Source organism: Clytia hemisphaerica, unplaced genomic scaffold (genome assembly GCF_902728285.1).
Source record: "Clytia hemisphaerica strain Z4C2 unplaced genomic scaffold, Clytia hemisphaerica genome assembly, whole genome shotgun sequence".
Taxonomy (NCBI): domain Eukaryota; kingdom Metazoa; phylum Cnidaria; class Hydrozoa; order Leptothecata; family Clytiidae; genus Clytia; species Clytia hemisphaerica.
Window position 1 is genome coordinate 792,562 of NW_027104200.1, and position 19,252 is coordinate 811,813.

At 34.5% G+C, this 19,252-nt stretch overlaps 2 protein-coding genes across 2 annotated transcripts; both read left to right on the forward strand.

Moving 5' to 3' along the window:
* Positions 1-10,064: 10,064 nt before the first annotated feature.
* Positions 10,065-11,698, forward strand: LOC136815237 (beta-1,3-galactosyltransferase 1-like). Its single transcript, XM_067071682.1, has one exon. It carries the CDS (start codon positions 10,157-10,159, stop codon positions 11,327-11,329), a length of 1,173 nt encoding a protein of 390 aa, XP_066927783.1. The 5' UTR covers positions 10,065-10,156; the 3' UTR covers positions 11,330-11,698.
* A 5,655-nt stretch (positions 11,699-17,353) lies between these two features.
* LOC136815239 (beta-1,3-galactosyltransferase 1-like) lies at positions 17,354-18,832 on the forward strand. The gene has a single exon (XM_067071684.1). The coding sequence runs from the start codon at positions 17,404-17,406 to the stop codon at positions 18,553-18,555; it is 1,152 nt and encodes a 383-aa protein (XP_066927785.1). The 5' UTR covers positions 17,354-17,403; the 3' UTR covers positions 18,556-18,832.
* Positions 18,833-19,252: the final 420 nt, after the last annotated feature.

A 19,252-nucleotide genomic window follows, 5' to 3' on the forward strand; every position in this document is an offset into this window, starting at 1 on the left:
CACGAGAAATCAGCAAAAATCTGTTACTTGTATATCCAGAGTATAATAAATCCTTGATAGAAATATCGCGTTTTTATAACCAGTCAAAAGCCTTTAGTCTAAATGAGTTGCATCGGGCATGGCCATGATAAGCATTTCTAAAGTAAAATTTTCTACCCTAACCATACTCGAAATGCCATTGTAGAATAAGTTTGCATCTGATCTAACTAATAGTATCTAGTACCTGAGAGATCCATTTTTGAATTTAAAATAAATAAACGAGTTTGGGTGGTCCTCGAATTTTTGCTGACGTCTTCAATTACGTCATTTTTCAAACAACCTTCCGCAATAACCTTCATTTTCAGCTATAGGTTGTAATACTCTGAAATTTAAATCCATTTTTGACCCCTAAACTACAATTGTGCAAAGTCTCATGCTTTTACGCCTTTGTGCACAATGTTAATGACTTTTGGCACACCTAGACTGCACTATTAGAAAAAAAACATTACCACGGGAAAAAAATTTACGACGTGTCAAAATCGATTACAAAAATCAAAACGCTGCAGAGAAACTATTTTTACAAAGAGACCCAGTGACCAACGACTCTCGAGAAGAACTTTCACAGGGACCTAAAGTTGCTAATTTTTTGACATTAACTATTGGAAGGTTAAAATTTTCCATACTTCTTATCGAATTCAACTTCGTCTGCCTTTCTTTCTTGGCATGTCGTTAAGAATTTTAATCATTCTGATTTCAATATCGCCATACTTATACGAAAAAAAATTGGAAGTTATAGCCAAAAACTGAAGAATGGTTTCCAAGAACTGATTTTTCTCATTCGAATGGATTCTAACAAATTCGCCCCAAGAATTTTGTCGTTCCAGGAATTTTTTTGTAAATATTACCTTTTGGACATTTGCTTACCGTGAAAAGTGCAGTCCGAAATCTCGACCTGTGCTGACCAACCCAGATTCTATTCAACGCGCAATCAACGCAGAGAAAAGTAACCATGGCGACAATTCAAAATCTTGGATAAAGCTCAAAGTTGATCTTTTCATTCCCATCGTTGAAAACACAACTCAAAAATGTCATCAATAGGGCACTAGGGCACTTGAAGAGTTAGTGCACTAGAGGCACGTAAAAAAAGTTAAGGTACTTGGGCACGTGAGGCACGTGATTTAACAGACTTTTTTTAAAAAGGGTCAGTGATAGAGAATCATAACATAAAGATTTGTCTATTATTTCGATTCCATTGAAGTGACATTACCATAATTAATAGTTTAGTAATTTCTGTTATACATTTGGGAATCATGTAGAAGATTTATTTTGAAAAAAAACTCATTTCAAGTAGAGGTTTCTGGGGAATTTGTAAATAAGAAACTGCATACTGCTACAATCTGCTAGACATTAATATGGTAATATTTGCTCTTCATCTTTGATTCTTTCTACAGTGATTAGATTGAAACATGCACGATAAAACTTCTATTATTTTTCTTCAGAGGTTGATATTCTCTGAAAACTCAACCTCTGACACTCAGGGTAACATTTGCTTAGAGGCAGTGGTAGACATGATTTTCAGCATCCCAGCTGGCACACAACGTTGTTTCAACGTTCATCTTATGTTCCCAACGTCCATATAACGTTAGATGAACGTTGAAACAACGTTGTGTGCCAGCTGGGATGTTAAAAAATCTCACAACTTTGCCAGCAGAAGCGTAAATCAACATCAAACACAAAACTCCCAAAATAAATGTCTCCAAAAACGAACACCAGTTAGAGGGGGTTTGTACGGAAGCCGAGAGGGGACATCCAAACTTTCTTTTTTTGTCGACTTTTTTTCTTTTTTGTCAACTTTTTTTCTTTTTTTGAAAACTTTTTTTCTTTTTTTGAAAACTTTTTTCTTTTTTTCAAAAAAAGGTTTTTTTTAATTTAACTTTTCTTTTCGACTCTGCTTTCTTTTAGTTGATGAGGGCAAATTTTTGATATTATGCTCCTAATAAAGCGTAGAATTGACAAAAAGAATTGACAAGAAAAAATTGCCCTTCGAATCTCCTGCAGTTTTCGAGTGAATCGATTTTTAGCTAATCAATAGAACATATCAAGAGTCCCCCCTTAACTAACGTTTTTTTCGAGGTCTGAAAATCAAATATCTGACGCTACCAACGGATTCAGTGTGAAAAGTAGATAAAGAAAATGGGCTTATTTATTAAGTTTCCACCATCTGGTGCCGAGAAATGGCATTTTGAAGGCGAAAATGGACGTTTTTGGCGTTTTCCGATGACGTCAGCATTTTGCTGGGAGCATTTTTTTAGGAAAAATCTTTCTCACAGCTGGCGGCTGGATAGCTCTAATTTATTAGTATACATAATTGGTATTGTTTGTTAACTTTCGATGTCTAGATCTCGACAGATATTTTGGTTTAAGTATTGAAAATTATCGATATTTTCATTTGAGTCAGCAGTTTAGCACCTTAGATCAATGAAGTATAAGCCCGAAGGGCTAGAATCAAATCAACTTGGTAGGATTTGAAGCCAACAAATCCTACCAAAGTTGCGCGGCCTTGAGCGGCTCGCCTGGTTTTTACACAAATGACAGATGACAGAAATTTACCGCTAAACTTCGAAAAAAATATCAATCGTAAACAAAGGAATTGCTAGATTCAATCTGTCATCAAAAATACGGCGCTTTTTTTTTCTTGCCTGAGAAAGGTTAGATATGAATATGATATGAATTATCTCGAGATCTAGACACTAAAACATAACAAACCATACCATTTTTAAACCCGGGGGTTTTTTGAAAAAAAGAAAAAAAAGTCCGCAAAAAAAAAAAGAAAATTAAAAAAAAAAAAAAAAAAAAAGTCCGCAAAAAAAGAAAAAAAAGTCCGCAAAAAAAGAAAAAAAGTTTTCAAAAAAAGAAAAAAAGTTGACAAAAAAAAGAAAAAATTCTTCAAATCAAAAAAAGAAAAAAAGTCGGCAGAAAAAGAAAAAAAGTCAGCAAAAAAAGAAAAAAAGTCGACAAAAAAGAAAAAAAGTTGGCAAAAAAAGAAAAAAAGTCGGCCAAAAAAGAAAGAAAGTCGACAAAAAAGAAAAAAAGTCGACAAAAAAGAAAGCTTGGATGTCCCTTCTCGGCTTCCGTAGGTTTGCGATTTCCGAAATAATTTTGCTAAAATTTCTGTAATTCCCTAAAAAAATATTTACTAAGAAAGTAGAAATCATGTAGAAATCTTTCCTCGTTTTGACTAATTTTTCATCAAATTTGATTTTTCATGTACGAATTCCGAAAAAGGGGGATAAAAACTTTATAATACCGAAAATACGAAGCAGAAATTCATGAATTTACCAAACCGAAACAATTTCAGCATTCCGAAATACCAAAGAGATTTTGCCCGATTTCCGAAATTCCGAAGAAAAAAGGGTTGATTTCCGCAATTCCAAAATACTGTACGTCCCCCACTTAGAGCATATACTCCGAAAGTTTAAAAGCACGTGCAGAAATTAATTATGGATCATACTTCTTTATCAATCAGAGGTCCTTCAATCACGATAAACATTTGTATTATCAATGAATGCAGAATCTGGTCTGTTTTGAGGAAGCGTAAAATTGTTCAGTAGAATAGAGTGGATTAGAGTTCTTCCAACTTCTTTCAGCTATCATAAAGCTACACAGACTTTCATTATATTTCGACTTGATTTATTGGGAGTGATTATCATTTAATTATAAGCAGTTGCACGTTACTGGACAAAGACGATCAAAAGTAACTTTGGTTTGTTTGTCAGCTTTATCTATTGTTTCCTATTCAGTAGCAAAAATTGGACGATTGGGGAGGCAATTTTCCAACTTTGGAAAATTAAAAGTAAAATACACGTTTTTTCTACTATAAGGAACCTTAACTAGGCTCCGAGCCTGGAGCTTCATATTTTTCTAGAGAATTTCAGCCTCGAAGTTCCTTATCAAGTTCCTTATTTAATAATCTGCTAATATTGGATTTGAGTGTAAAACCATTGTATAAGTATAACAATGGACTAAAGTGCAGAAAAAACGTTTATTGAATGTTTTTCGTCAATATTAGTTGTCAGCTTTTTGTTTAGGATTTAATCAATGCCCGGGGGGGTACTAGGTTTGCGAGGTGACGGGTATGTCCGAGCCGAAAATCGAAAATCGACCCTTTGAGAGACAAAATTTTGGTGATTTTGGGACCCTTTGAGAGACTTTTTCCTAAATTTTGGTTCATTTTTTCCAAATTTTAGTTTGACTTACTTTTGAATTTGTACCCCTTTGAGAGACTTTTGAGGAATGAGAAAAGGTACCCTTATGGCTCGCACATACCCGGCACCCATTTTGCCTAAGTACCCCCCCCCCGGGAATCAATGTGAGCAAGCCAAAGTTAAATTCTCTCTTCCTTAAGGTGGGAGTCACATGAAGTTTTGAGATTTGGTGAAAAAATTATCGATTTCGAGATTTTGCGCGTTTTATGACGCTATACCCTTTCTGAACACACTCTGAAAATTTTAAGGTCGTAGCATTTATATTTCCTGAGATATAAGGTTTTTTCTAGACCCTGATCTAAAGTATTTTCCTTAGCAACGAAAAATCATACCCGTTGCTAGGGCCTGATTCCTTTATGGCTGATCTAAACATAGGATCATGACATACCAAACGAAAGATCTTTTTACCGCCCTTTCGGGCGTCTAAATCAATACCGCCTCTTTTTCGCGGGATTTCCTAATATGACGTAATCAAAGATGGTAACCAAAGAAGTGGTATTTTTAAAAACATACAAATTTTGGAGGCTGTCAGCCAGTCAGCAGTGATTTTGACTATGAAAACTGCTTTAATTTGGAAATGTTGGATTGACTGATGACATTTTTAGCTCTTTAATGTCATTCTCCTCAACTAAGAAAGCTTGAGCTAGGTGAAACCAAAGACTTGATTCTCAAACTCAACGTTTTCGATATGAACTTAGTTTGACGACACCGGAAAACTTATTGAAGGACAAAGACCAAAGGCATATTCAATGATGTATCTATTTAAAGATCCAAGTGTTAAAGAAATTGAAAGCCTGGAGGCTGGTTTAACAATTGTGTGAGATGAATTATTGAATGTCTGGGGCGCTCCCTCCGGCTCCGCCCTCTGGCTGGATTATTTACATTCATGAAGAAATCGTGCACGACTAGATGTCCAAGTGGATTCTTGTATCACAACAGATCAACTTTAGATTAACCTATAACTGGCAGAATCAGTGAGGAAATATACTAGGATGATCTATTACATTGAAAATATGGTTTTTGTTGTGAAAACACAATCATTTAAATTGACTTAAATCAATGTTGACGTGGAGTTTGGCGCAAAATTTTAGGATTGGCGCACATCACGTGAAAGTGATAATTTTGAATTTCTGGACTATTTTGATATTTCAAAGCCTTTTTTAAAGTATATAAAGTAGAACTATAGTCCATTTTTAGTCAAACAGCGAAAGAATTTTGTAAAACGGTCGATTTATTACAGAAAATAGAGATATATATCTACTTCTGACTTTGCGGTCCGTTTCTCAAAATAGGTGTTCAGGGGTTTTTCGCACACCTTGGCAACGTTTTCTCAGGATGACAAGTGCTATGACTTGAAATTTTCAGGAGAAATTCAATTTATGGTCTAGAGTGTTATGAATGGATTACATTTTTGAAAAAATACTTTTTTGATTTCTAAATTCAAAAAATGCATTTTTTAGTTTCCAGACCCCCTGGAATGAAATTCTAAAAAAAAATTCCATTCATAACACTCCTTATCCAAATATTAACAAGCTGCAAAAAAAATTTTTGTGATAGGTTTTGTAGATTTTTCTAAAACCTTGACACAATATTTTCACAGTACATTACCCCCTGGCTGATTTTACCCCCGTCTTGGCTATTTTTAGACTTTTTTTTACATTTTTGAAATCATCTATTGTTAAGTTACCTCTGTAGAAAATTTCATTTAAAAATCTCTTCAAGTTCAAAAGTTATACAGGAAAATGTAAAAAATCAACTTTCTCAATTTTTCATGTGACTCCCACCTTAACTTGCTTTCTTATTTTCAACCTGACTAGTTCTTTAACAACTCCTTCCTTTTCCTTGTAAAGGTGTTAGTTATATGTGGTTTTTTCTTACGCATGCGCACAGCAGAAAGTCAGGTAGTTCGATTTTAGCCTGGAATCGTTTTTTTTCGAACAGTTGTGTTTTAAAGGCCCATTGCGCTGCGCGCTTGGTCAATTATTATTAAAATAAATCATAAAGCTAAATATGTTAAATTATGCAGCCAACCGCGAATTTTCAAAACACGAGAATTTGAAAAAAACATTTCAAGACTCTCGACAATTCTCGGTGCATTTAGGTGATACCTGGTCGGAAAATTCGTCTGAGAGGAGTAGTTTGTAAAATGTGACCTATTTATTGAAACATGAATGGAAAGTACACTCCTCCATAATTCTCATTTTCTAAATTGCTCGTGACTTTCAAAATTGATATCTAAAAACGTATGGTCCACATCGTCACACCGGCAGTTTTACTATTGTAGCTCAGTCAACATAATGACTGTCAAAATCTACTCTCTTAGCTCGACCTAAACCTAATTTCGAATTCGCTTCATCTTATTTTGTATACATTATGCTAAGTGAAATTTTCGAGATTAGGTCATCTTGTTAGAATATACCACTTAAAAGAAAGTTAATTACCTAAACGAGGAGTGTTATATGAGTTATGAGTAACCTATAGTAACCTATTCTAAATTGATAATTACCTCCAATATCAAACTTATAATAACTTTTATTAGATTACTACAAGAAAAATGGACAAAAATATAATTTGGCTGTTTTGTTTTGTAGTGATGCAAAATGGATTATCATTTTTAGATTATAGGCATAGTATTATTATAGGCACATGTAAATAAAGAAAATTCTTTGTAATATTGAAACTTTCCTAAAAAAACCTTACCCCCTGGGAATACAGGCGCAACGAGTGGCCCTGAATAGGCTAAAAAGAAATATTCAACCTTTCTCAAGCAAGAAAAAGTGAACCCTTAATGATGGATTGATGGATTGAATCTAGCCCTTTCTTTATTTTCAAGCGACAAGCGATGGATTTTACTTTCAATCTCTGGTGGTTGTGTGAAAAGCACCTGGGTCATACATTTTGGATGGGGAATAAAAGGCTTCATTTCCCATCCAAGAGTTTCAAATCTAGCCTCTTTGGGGCTTTGAAATCAATGCCCTGGCGTTAAAATAATTCGTATATGATAAAATGACAAGTGACCAACTTTACACACTGCGGGGGCATCTACTTAGCATTCTCTACTTGTTAGTACATTTCATCCAAATCGATAAAAGCATTAATTGATCTGTTCTGATATAATTAAGATCTTTTTACCTTTCCTCCTATTCAAAAAACATTGAACAAAAAAAGTATTGAACACGTATTCAAATGATTCATAATCGCATAACATTTTCTGCTTACTTGAACTATATTTTGTCATTTCTCGTAATGATTTCTTTATACGTACACCAGCTTAATTTACAAATCGAAGACAAGAAATGTTTGATGTTTGGAGGAGGTGAGGAAAGGTAGCAAGTTCAAATGAATAAATTTCATAATATAGACCTTGTCGGCTGCACAGGTTAGGGGGTACCCTATGTCGAAAATTCTGGAAAATGTTGAATATATTTTGCAAATTTTGAAATTGTGTGAATTTTATCGTCTCCCTATTTTCTCTCTATTTTCTGCAGTGTATTTTATTTCCGATCCACTCTAAATTTCATCCAATTCCGCCATTCCGTTCGGAAGAAGGACCGATTCTGCTCAACCGGCAACCGTGAAACCTTCCCCTGCATAGGGTTTGTTGAAAAATGCAAAATGTGTCTGGAAAAAATCTATTACTGGATTTGAATAGCATACCGTCGCGAATCTAAAAATAGACATTGATTTTTATGTTTGACTGAAATTCAGTCCCATCACCCTTTGCGTTTATTACGCTTGCACGCAAATTACACTCAATTACAAAGAACAAGTAATAACTTTCACGAATTTTGAATTAAGACGAAAAGGATTGTGGGATTGAATTTCGGTTAAATGAGAGAAGTAATAATAATGACGTTTGCATGACGAAGCGCTATTTGAACCTACTGGGAAACGTCGTAAATTTTTCAAAAGTTTTAATTGCAATTTTTCTCACTGAAGCTTTTAACTTTTTAACAGTGCTTTTATTGACTTTTTTTAATGGCATTTCTAAAGTGTACCTTAATTACTTTAGACATTACTTTCAAACCACTTTCAAAGGACATTATTGGGGCTCTTTCAATCGAGATTTAAAAGGACTTTTTAGCCAAAAGCTACTGTTATAACATTTTTAAAGATTTGAGCAGTGAATTGTAATTTAAAAAAATGCAGAGGTCTTTTCTGTACAATGGTGAGTATTATTAATATTTATATATTTGGTATCAGCTGTCTGCTAAGTTATTCTAAGCATAGATTGGATCTGTACAAAGTCAGAACATCCTCTGAGCGTTAGCTACTTGCCAGTTATCTTAGTATAGGCTAACTTGAGTAAGTGAAAAAAAAACCTATATTGAGACTCAGAATGAAATACAGTCACAGTATAAATTCAAAAGCAGTCATGTTTTGACAAGGATTCCGTAAATCCGTCAACTAGAAATATTGACCTGTTTTGATGAGACAGGGGTAAAATCAGCTAATTTTGTTGTTTTTTTACGTTTCCTAGTTACCCATAGAGAGCTTAAGAGCACTTTTTTAAGGAGAGGTATAACCAAGAGCATCTAAGAAAATCCATCGACGAGTTTCTTTACCAACGATTAAAAACGATTATTTGTTACTTTGAACATTTGTTTTTTCGAAATTGAGTACTTTGGTGCTAATTTTTGGGTTTATGTGCTACATAAGACAAAGGATTGCCACAGAAACACACAAGTGTCTCACAGCCCAGGTGGAAATTCTTCCCACAATTGGGATAAAATTTCTTCGAAATCCCAAATTATATTATTTCAAGGTCCAAAAAATCCAGTGGAGTTGGTTTTGGAGTGCAGTTTTCTTCATCTGTGTTTTCCAGTCTTGATTCCTAAAAAAAGGCCGAAGGTTACTCGAAAAAAACTCGTTGACAAAAACTATTGAACATCATTGACAACCAACAGTTACTTAATACAGGGTGTCTACGGATTTTTTTTCGGGATTTTCAAGGTTTTCAAGGTTTTTTGGTCATTTTTAAGTGGTTTTTCAAGGTTTTTTGGCAAAACCTTTGGCACTTTTCAAGGTTTTTTGATACTCAGATATGGCTCTTTACAGGAATTTTTATTTTTTGGTAGGTGAAAGAAAAATAGAGGACAGCAAAAAAAATTTATTCGCTTTTGGTGCCCGGGGAATTACTTCCACAGTTAAATTCCTATCTCCCTCTCGAGAACAATACCACAAAAAGAAATACTCCAGCTCCCTAGTCTTCCAACTGTAGAAATAAAGAATTAGAAGCAAAACCAATTGTTTACAGTGACCGAGGAGGCGCAACCATGGTTTGTGCCGACGAGAGAAAGTTTTGATTTTGACTCTTTCAAATGGCTAAAAAACGCCTTGTTTTTTATTTTGTTTTTTACAAAAATCAATTGCCAAAAGAGTTGTTTTAAGGAATCCTCGAAATTTTATTGATGCACGGCCATTATTCCAAGACGCCCTGAAGCGATTTGAAAATTGGGGAACAGTCGATTTCTTAGGGCTCATGCAAACGGAAAATTAGTGACAAAAACTCAGCTAATGATAAAAGAATATGTTGCATTCGTTGCGACAGAATCGCAACAGAAACATGGAAATATGGAATTCTCTAAATGTTATAAAGGTTTAGCGCCGCAGGCGGATTTTTACTTATTCTTACTTTTCGAAAGGCTGGATAGTGCTTTTCAAGGTTTTTAACGATTTTTCAAGGTTTTTAAAGCTTTTCCCAGAAAATTGATAGTTTTCAAGGTTTTCAAGGTTGGGTGGTTCATTTTCAAGGTTTTCAAGGTTTTCAAGGTTTTCAAGGTCCCGTAGACACCCTGTAATAGCTGCCTCATTCCCGAGTCCTGTTTAAAATGTTTGTCGTATTTTTCTTTTGTAGAATCTGTCAAACATTAAAAAATAATTGTAGAAACATCAAATAAAGTTTTAACAGAATGCTTCGCGGACAAAGCTCTATACTGATAATTATCCTAGTCCTTGGACTTATTGTACTTTTGAGTGTGTTTAGCTACAAGGATGGATCTCACATTAAATTCAAAATTCAATCACCAATTAACACCCAATCAAATGATTTAAATGATGTCAAAATAATACACGAAGAAGAACTTCGTCATGTCCAAGAATTAAGAGAAATGGTGGGAAAGAATTCACTGTCGCTCGATCAAATTGCAAAGTCTTTGAATATTTCATTCAGCAACAAAGTCAGACAGGAAAAGATAGGCACGATCGACAACCAAATCCCAAAACTGAACACACCAATGCCCTCGCACCAATCTCAGATTAATGAGCCAAACGTTAAATTACTAAACGAGGAAGATTTGAAACCATCTAGCAGTCAAATTTTTTTCCTTGTCTTCTCTCATATCGGAAATGTGGAAAGGCGTACTACCATCAGGCGTACTTGGGGAAATCCTGATAATTTTCCTAAACAAAGAGCAATGTTTAAGAATGCGACATACAAAGTGCTCTTCATAACTGGTTTTGTAGCCGACAAGATTAAAAAGGCGAAAGAAGAATCAAAGAAACACGGTGATATGTTGATTACTAACCGAACTGAAAATTATTTCGATATTTCACGAAGAACACAATTTGGTATACATTGGGCAATCAGAAATTGTAAATTCGACTATTTCTTTAAAACTGATGATGACGTCTTTGTAAGTATTCCGAATACCTACAAACTTTTTTATCAAGATGCTTTTGCTGTTGAGCACAAGACTTCTTTATATGCTGGTTTAATGCATATGCGTGGTGGTCCAATTCGAGACAAAAAATCTAAATGGTATGTAGACAAAAAGCTATGGGGACAGACAATTTACGCTCCATTTGCTACTGGGATGGCTATCATATTATCGAGAAATGTTGCTGAGCGTATTGAACCATATTTCGAATGGAAAAATGTTTTCCCACTTGAAGATGTCAATATTGGCTACTATGTTTTTGTTGCAAAAGTACCAAATATTGGAGTGAGGCCATCCAAAGGAGCAGAATTTGTACTTGATTACACTATGGCAGTTTGTAATCATTATAGAAGGGAAACTATCACTATGCACCCTGTGAAGAATGAAGCTTGCATGAGAAAATTGATGGAAGCAAGTCTGAGATAATTCTTTCATGGCAGTTAGTTGATAATGTTAAGGAACACAAAATTCCAAGTCAGGGTGTTTTTTTAACGTTATTAACCCTTTCTTAATTCACCTCACTCTTGATACGCTGTATTGGGGAGGGGTGGTTTTTTTGAATTTTTCTTCTGATAACTATACTTAATTATATTATTTTCATTTAAATTTTCATACATTGACGGACATTATAAAATCTCACTGATTTTCAACGAAAAAATCCATTGGGAATTATGTAGTTATTTTTACAAAAAACATTCCTACATTTAAAATATATCACGTATAATTGTCATTGAATAATCTTGTAATATTTAATAGAATTTGTAATCGCATCTTTATAATTGACTACACCTTTAACGTTGTTTGGGGTAACATTCCACTGCAAACCTTTTAGTGGTAAAAGAAGAAGACTCTGGGTAGCTGAAAAATGAGCCTTGGAAAGTTTGATAATCTCCTTACTCAACACGACATTTTCCGTATCTTTAGAAAAGAACCCTTTCTAGTCCTATTTCGGGTCCCAGGAAAATAATGGAAATATTCCGAAGTCAGCGGAATCTGAGTCAGGGAAGTCGAATCTTACCCCTTAATGACGGTACTTTTACTTTCCGCTGTCCTAGACGCTAGAGGTCCTTTTTTGTCAGGCTAGTCGAGTAATTTTGATCGTATTACGGTTCGGGCTAGACAGAAAACCCGTCCTGTATTTTTTAAATCTGATATAGGACGGGTTAGAGCTGTGAGGCATTTTTCCGCCTGCTCAAAAAAATAACAGTAGGGAGTTCGAATTTAACGCTGTCCTTACTTACTAAAATTAAAACCAATTTCGGAACTTTCGTTAAGAAAGTGTGACCAGTGAAAGAATAACAAAATTTGATTGATTGTGTTTTCAACTGTCATCAGGATCTGAGAAATTCAAACTCTCATCCCAAACCATGCTATTCATTTCGCCATCAATATATAAAAGAAAAAATCATAGCTTGTATCTCCAGGCTAGGTTAGGACCCATTCCAAGATATATTCACAGGCTTGAAAAACTTCTTTATCTATTAAAACCCATTACCTGCCGATGTCGGCATATCCCGACATGACTTTCAATTTCTTTGCCGATGTCGGAATTTGCCGCATGAGCACTTTCCATTTCTTTGCCGCAAAATTTAACACTTCTACAAAGATTTTGTATTAGATGGTTTGAAATGAAAAAAGATAATAGTTAAAAGCTTTTCTATGTTCAAAAATAACTATTCAACAATGTTCAACTCAAAATTATAGTCCTTGGCTGATACTTCGTATATTATTCAGAAAATGAAGTCAAAATCGCTACCTTTTGCCCATGTCGGCATATACCGACATCTGGCAAATAGGTCGAACCTTCTTTTTTTCCCGTGGCAAATAGGTCGAACCTTAAAAATTACGCACGGTAGTTAAAGGGTTAAGTACCTGAATGACCATGACGATAATATAATCTTTTTTAATAGCGGAATATCAAATGGATGTGAAATGAACACGCAGCAACTAAAACATACATGCTAAATAACTTGTTGTGGTAAAGTCCCTTTTCGGGAAGGGTTTAACGGATGTTGCATTGTATAAGTACTTTAAAGCACACCTTAGATTTTACAGAAATCATTCTTTTGATTGAAAGCAACATTGTGGTAATTACAGTACAAAGCCAATGGGGCGCTGAGTAAACTTCGACATTACGTCAACAAAAAACTTTAATATCATTGTAATTTTCTCTCTTCCATTGTCATCTTTCATATGCAGCCCGAATTTGGGGCCAACGTCAAACTACTCATGCTCAACGAGTTCTTTTTCTTCAGAAGTAAGCTCTTAGAATTATTTTTTACCTGATTTGCGTGCTTATTCTTTTTCCTATTTCGGTTTCCTTTTCTCATATATCTGGTTTTTATGATTTTCGAGTTTGGTTTTGAATTTTCATTTCTTTATTGCTTTTTTATAAAAAAATTGATTCTCAATGCATCCTAGTAAGATCTTAGAAACTATTTTTTCTTGTAACAGTAGCGTGCGGCCACCTCCTAATTTAGCCTCGTCTCTATGAGTGTGATAGCTTATCAAGACAAATAGATTACTTACTTACTTACTTAAACATTGGACATTATTAGAAAAATTGATTAAAATGGACAAGAGCATGAGGTTATTTAGCCAATTCTAATTTTCGGTTTTCATATCATAGACCATTAGAAGGGGAATTTCTGGTTGCATATAATGCCAATAATTTAGTTTTTGGTTTTTGTTTGACAATGCACCTCGAACAAAGGCTATACCTTATCGGGGAAAAAAATGTCGGACGAAAATTTTGAGGGGGTGACGAAATTTTCCCCCGAAGAAACATTACTCCAACATTTTATCACCCGACCGAAACTTGTACCCGATTTTTTTATTCCCGACCAAAACATTTACCCGAAATTTTATACTGCAACCAAAATTCAAATCTAATTTCTTTACACCTTAATTTACCGAAATTAGTGCTTTAAACGTCGAATTAAAAAAACAATTTTCGAGCTAGCATTTCTTTAGGACAGTTTAGTCGGGTGAAAGTGACGAGTTTGAAATTTTGGTCGGGGGAAAGTGACGAAAATGCCTCTAGGTGACGAAATTTTTTCCCGACGAAAAAAAACCGACTAGATAAAAGTCCGACATTTTTACCCCAATAAGGTATAGCTATACGCTTTACTAAAATGATCTGTCGATGGTTCCAGAAATTACCGATCTAAGAAGAGTTAATTTACTAGTTCGACCAATTCGCTTTCACCCCATGCGTCGGAGTTAATTTTGAGATTGTTATTTTCTCATGCAGATTTCAATTCATGACAGGAATTAATATCATTTGTATCGTTTGTTTTGCCCTGCATTTTGTTGCTGAAATAAAACCTAGCTTTAAGTGAGGTAATCGAGAGAGGATTTGAAAAATCTAGATAAAGGCCTTCTCTCATTCACCGATTGTAATTTGCTGTAATTCATTTTTTTATCGCTGACCTTGTACAAATAAAGAAAACTTTTTCTCTTCCTACTTTTCTCCACTTTTCTCACAGCCCTGGTGAAAACTTTTTCCTAGAGTGGGGATAAAATAAAAATTATATTGAAATCTCAATGGGGATAAAAATTCTATCGTTCCAAGGTTAAAATTCAGTGGGATGGTTTTGGAGAGCAACTTCTAAACAATGAATTACTCAGTGGGGCTGAAATTCCAAGGTATTTTCCCCAACGGGGACGAAATTTTGTCAAATTTTCCAGCGGGGCTGAGGGTCTGTGATACAGGGGTGTTCCGACGTAATCGTCTTGTTTCGACGTTACTTATTCAGATCTAAGGGAGCGGTCATTAAGTATAGCATATACCGGGGTGGAAGGGATTTTGGTAGGGCATGAAATTTTTTTCCCTTATTTTGGGTAGGGTATGAAAAAAACTCGAGGGCTTTGAGTAGGGCACGAAAATATTTTTAGCAGAATCTTATTTCAACAAAAATTTCAATTTTGTCAATTCTAAAACTCCATTATTCTTGCGAACCCTGAAATCTGAGAAATTTTAAAGCGCCATAAAGCTGCCATCTGGTAAGGGGTAGGGTAAGAAAATTTTCATCCAATTTTTGGTAGGGTATGAAATTTATTTGAGAACTTTTGGTAGGGTATGAAAATAAGAAGTCTGCCAAAAAAACCCTTCCACCCAGGTATATATTATACTTAATGACCACTTCCTAAGCAACAGCAAAAGGTCCGCATCGTACATTTTTGTTATAAAGATTTGTTAACCGTTAGGAAAAACTTGTTAAGGTGAAAATTCTTGAATACTACAGAAAGTTCTGTACTTTTTGAAGCGATCGCCAAAAGTGCGTTTGAAACACGCTGATCTAGTATGTTAAGAACATTCGTATTGTATTAGTTTATTTGATGTGCTTAAAAAAAAGACAATTACCATTTTTCATAAAGCATTTCTCATTAAATTTGTTCAAAATCAGATTAGCTCAGAGAAAAATGACAGATTAAATCAGTCAACTTTTGTTCGGTTATGTTATGATACAATTATATATAATCTTTCTATCTTGTATCTGCATGTGGGTTTCATACAAAATGAAAGAAAGTTTTTAATGATATTATATATAGATTTATTTCGTTTGGTATTAACGTAGCCCGGGGTCCACTTAGAGCTTTTTTATGTTTTTTTTTGGCGCTGATAAGTGGCCCGGTAGTATATGGTAATATGCTTTTGCCTAGGCGGACTGTAAAACAGTCCGCCAGATTTTAGTTGTATTTGGAAGGTAAAAACAGTATGAAGCAATATTTTTATTTGAGAATAAGGGATTGCAAATCTGTTAATCGTGTTTGTTTCTCATTTTTGATTATATCCTTCAACTCCAAGTAGTTTTATTGTTATTTTGATTTTAATTTTTTTTTATTCAAAATGGCGACCTCGCCAAATGCTCCTAGTCTACTTCACTGGACTCAGCGTCATAAAAAATTATCAAAAAGCAAAGTTCAGCCAGAAGTAGGCTCTAGTCTAGTATTAACGTAGCATAGTTATAACGATAGCATGCAATGTTGTTTGGTTTGATATATTTTGAAATAAGAGAGGTTATTGGGATCGTCGACTGGGGGTGGGTGTTATGTTCCCTCCTTAGGGCGGGGGTGATTTTCCTAATCTCTAAACAGGAGAATCTTCTGTAGCTTGCATATGCAAGCTCTAAGGTTTCATCTGTCTTTTATGTTACCTACCGCTTGGTCATCATAGATGTTTGTTATTTAAAAGGTCGGCTAATTTTAGTTGTGAACAACTGAATTGACAAACATGCGTGCAATGTCTTGCGATCTTGGACAGCAAATTTATTTATCAAAACCAGGCGATTGACCAGAAACACAAAACGAAAATAACACCTTAAAGATCGGATATCAAGGTTTAAATTTTTAGTTCAAAATTATGATTTGGGCTAAAAGTTTAAATAAATAAGGAAAGGAATGTTATGATTCTTGACTTACAATAAATTCATATAGAAATGATATGATTTGGAGGATATGAATGTTAATTTATTACTTTCAGGAAATATGGCGCGTTTCATAGACTTTCAGCTGTTTTTTTTGGGGGGCTTGGTGGTAAATATGATTTCTAAAATCACTAGCAACCTTTTGAGCTGCTTTAGCGAACAAATTTACACCGCAAACCATCGAACCACCATTCACGCCCTATTACTGGGACCTTATTTCGGGTTTTCTTTGAGCACCCCTGTCTCGCAGCCCCGGTATGGAACTTCTTTCCACAGCAGGGATAAAGATTTATATCGAAATCTCAATGGGGTTGGAAATTCTATTATTCCAAGCTTAAAAAATCCATTGGGAATTGGTTTTGGAATGCAATATTTGTTCCATCGAATTTCGAATGAGGATGAAATCAAAGTCAATTTCCCAGTGGGGCTGAAATTGTATGGTATTTTTTCCTTCGGGGACCAAATTTTGGCAAGATTTTCAAGCGGGTCTCTGGGATGTCTTTGAAAATCCAATACATTAGACTTATAAAACTTGATCAGGTTCCAGATTTTCAGTTCTATCAGGAACTGAAGTTATAAAATTGTAAAAAAGATCAAAGAAAAAGTAGATACCGGTATTCCAAATTCTCTCGGGTAAATTAATGCGTGTCCAAATTTTCATTAATTTCTCGGAGGCAATTCCACCCCTCCTAGCATAAAAAATTATACATTTAAAAGAAGCGCATTATGTAGAACATGAAAATCGGTGTTACTTAAATTTAGGTTTTGCCAATTTTGCGAAAAACCGCAAAAACCAAAAAATGCTGACGTCAGCAAAATTTGTTTTTTAGATAACTCCAGTTTGGCTAATGGTATAAACATGAAATTCGGACCAAAGTTGCATATCATTGATAAAAATATTTTTGCATAATCCTTTTTTTCAAATTTTGCTGACGTCAGCAGAAATCATTTGATGTAAACGTCATAGACAAGAAAAGCATCTCACATATATAAAATATTTTCCAAATCTTTCCATTTTTAGGTCGTATCTGTCGAACAAATAAAATTAACACAAACATCGACTGATTCAGAATGTTTCGAGGACAAAACCCTTTGTTGTTGATCATTCCAGTACTTGGAGTCATTGTACTTTTGAGTTTGTTTACATTCAAGGATAGCTCTTACGTAAAATTCACTCCGACCAACACCCAATCAAATGATTTGAGTGATGTCAAAATAATACACGAAGAAGAACTTCGTCATGTTCAAGAATTGAGAGAAATGGTCGGTAGAATTGCAAGTTCATTGAATGTCTCATTCAACCACAAAGTCGCGCAAAACAAAAAGATAGATAAACCTAACATGGGTAACATGAAAACAAGTGAGTCATTCTCACAGCGTTCACAGCAAACTCAGATTAAAGAACCCAACGTTAGATTACTAAACGAGGAAGATTTGAAACCATCAAGCAGTCAAATCTTATTCCTTGTTTTCTCTCATATTGGAAATTATGAAAGGCGTACAACCATCAGGCGTACTTGGGGAAATCCTGATAATTTTCCTAAACAAAGAGCAATGTTTAAGAATGCAACATACAAAGTGCTCTTCATAACTGGTTTTGCAGCTGACAAGATTAAAAAGGCGAAAGAAGAATCAAAGAAACACGGGGATATGTTGATTACTAACCGAACTGAAAATTATTTCGATATTTCACGAAGAACACAATTTGGTATACATTGGACAATCAGAAATTGCAAATTTGACTACTTCTTTAAAACTGATGATGATGTCTTTGTAAGTATTCCGAATACCTACAAACTTTTTTATCAAGATGCTTTTGCTGTTGAGCACAAGACTTCTTTATATGCTGGTTTAATGCATATGCGTGGTGGTCCAATTCGAGACAAGAGATCTAAATGGTATATTGACAAAAAACTGTGGGGACAAACAATTTACGCTCCGTTTGCTACTGGGATGGCTATCATATTATCGAGAAATGTTGCTGAGCGTATTGAACCATATTTCGAATGGAAAAATGTTTTCCCACTTGAAGATGTCAATATTGGCTTTTATGTTTTCGTTGCAAAAGTACCAAATATTGGAGTGAGGCCGTCCAAAGGAGCAGAATTTGTGCTTGATTACACTGTGGCAGTTTGTAGTCATTATAAAAGGGAAACTATAACTATGCACCCTGTGAAGAATGAAGCGTGTATGAGAAAACTGGTGCAAGCAAGCCAGCAATAATTTCATAGACTGATGTTAAAGAATCCTGAACGCCTCTAGTATCGGCAACGTTTGGTTACACCGATATCCCAAAAACATACTATTCTTAACTGGTAATCTACATAATCCCCTGTCTCAGTAATCTGACGAAACCTCTTGTGGCCAGTTGAGTATATTTATCGAGGGCTTCTACAAGCTAAGAATTTTATAGTTTTTTAAATGTTTTTATACATGTTTTATATAGTTTTTATAGTTGCTTGAAACTTTGAGTATCAAGCAATTCTTATCTCAACTTCAATTTATTGTGTACATGTTTATATACAATATGGTGGTGTTCCACAAGGTTCTTTACTATACTAGGGAGGTTGACCATAGCCAAAAGATCGGTTACGCAAATTTGGAGATAAACTTTTGTTTTGAGTTCCTTGATACTTTTAACAAAAAATTGTCTTTATAAGTTGTTTCTGAATTGTCTGAATTTATTCTATCAAGAGTAATTTAGCAATTAAATTACAAAAATATGACGTTATGAACCTTAAAAAGACGTTAATAAAATATTATATTACCCTCTTTTACAAAAAATGCCAAGTTTTAATGGGTAATTAACCTTTTTGTTTTGAATTTTTTTTTAATATTCTGCAAAAGATTGAACTATCTAAAAATTATCAGAAATATTTTCTAAATTGATGTTTCAAAAGTTATGACTCTTTTTGTGCAA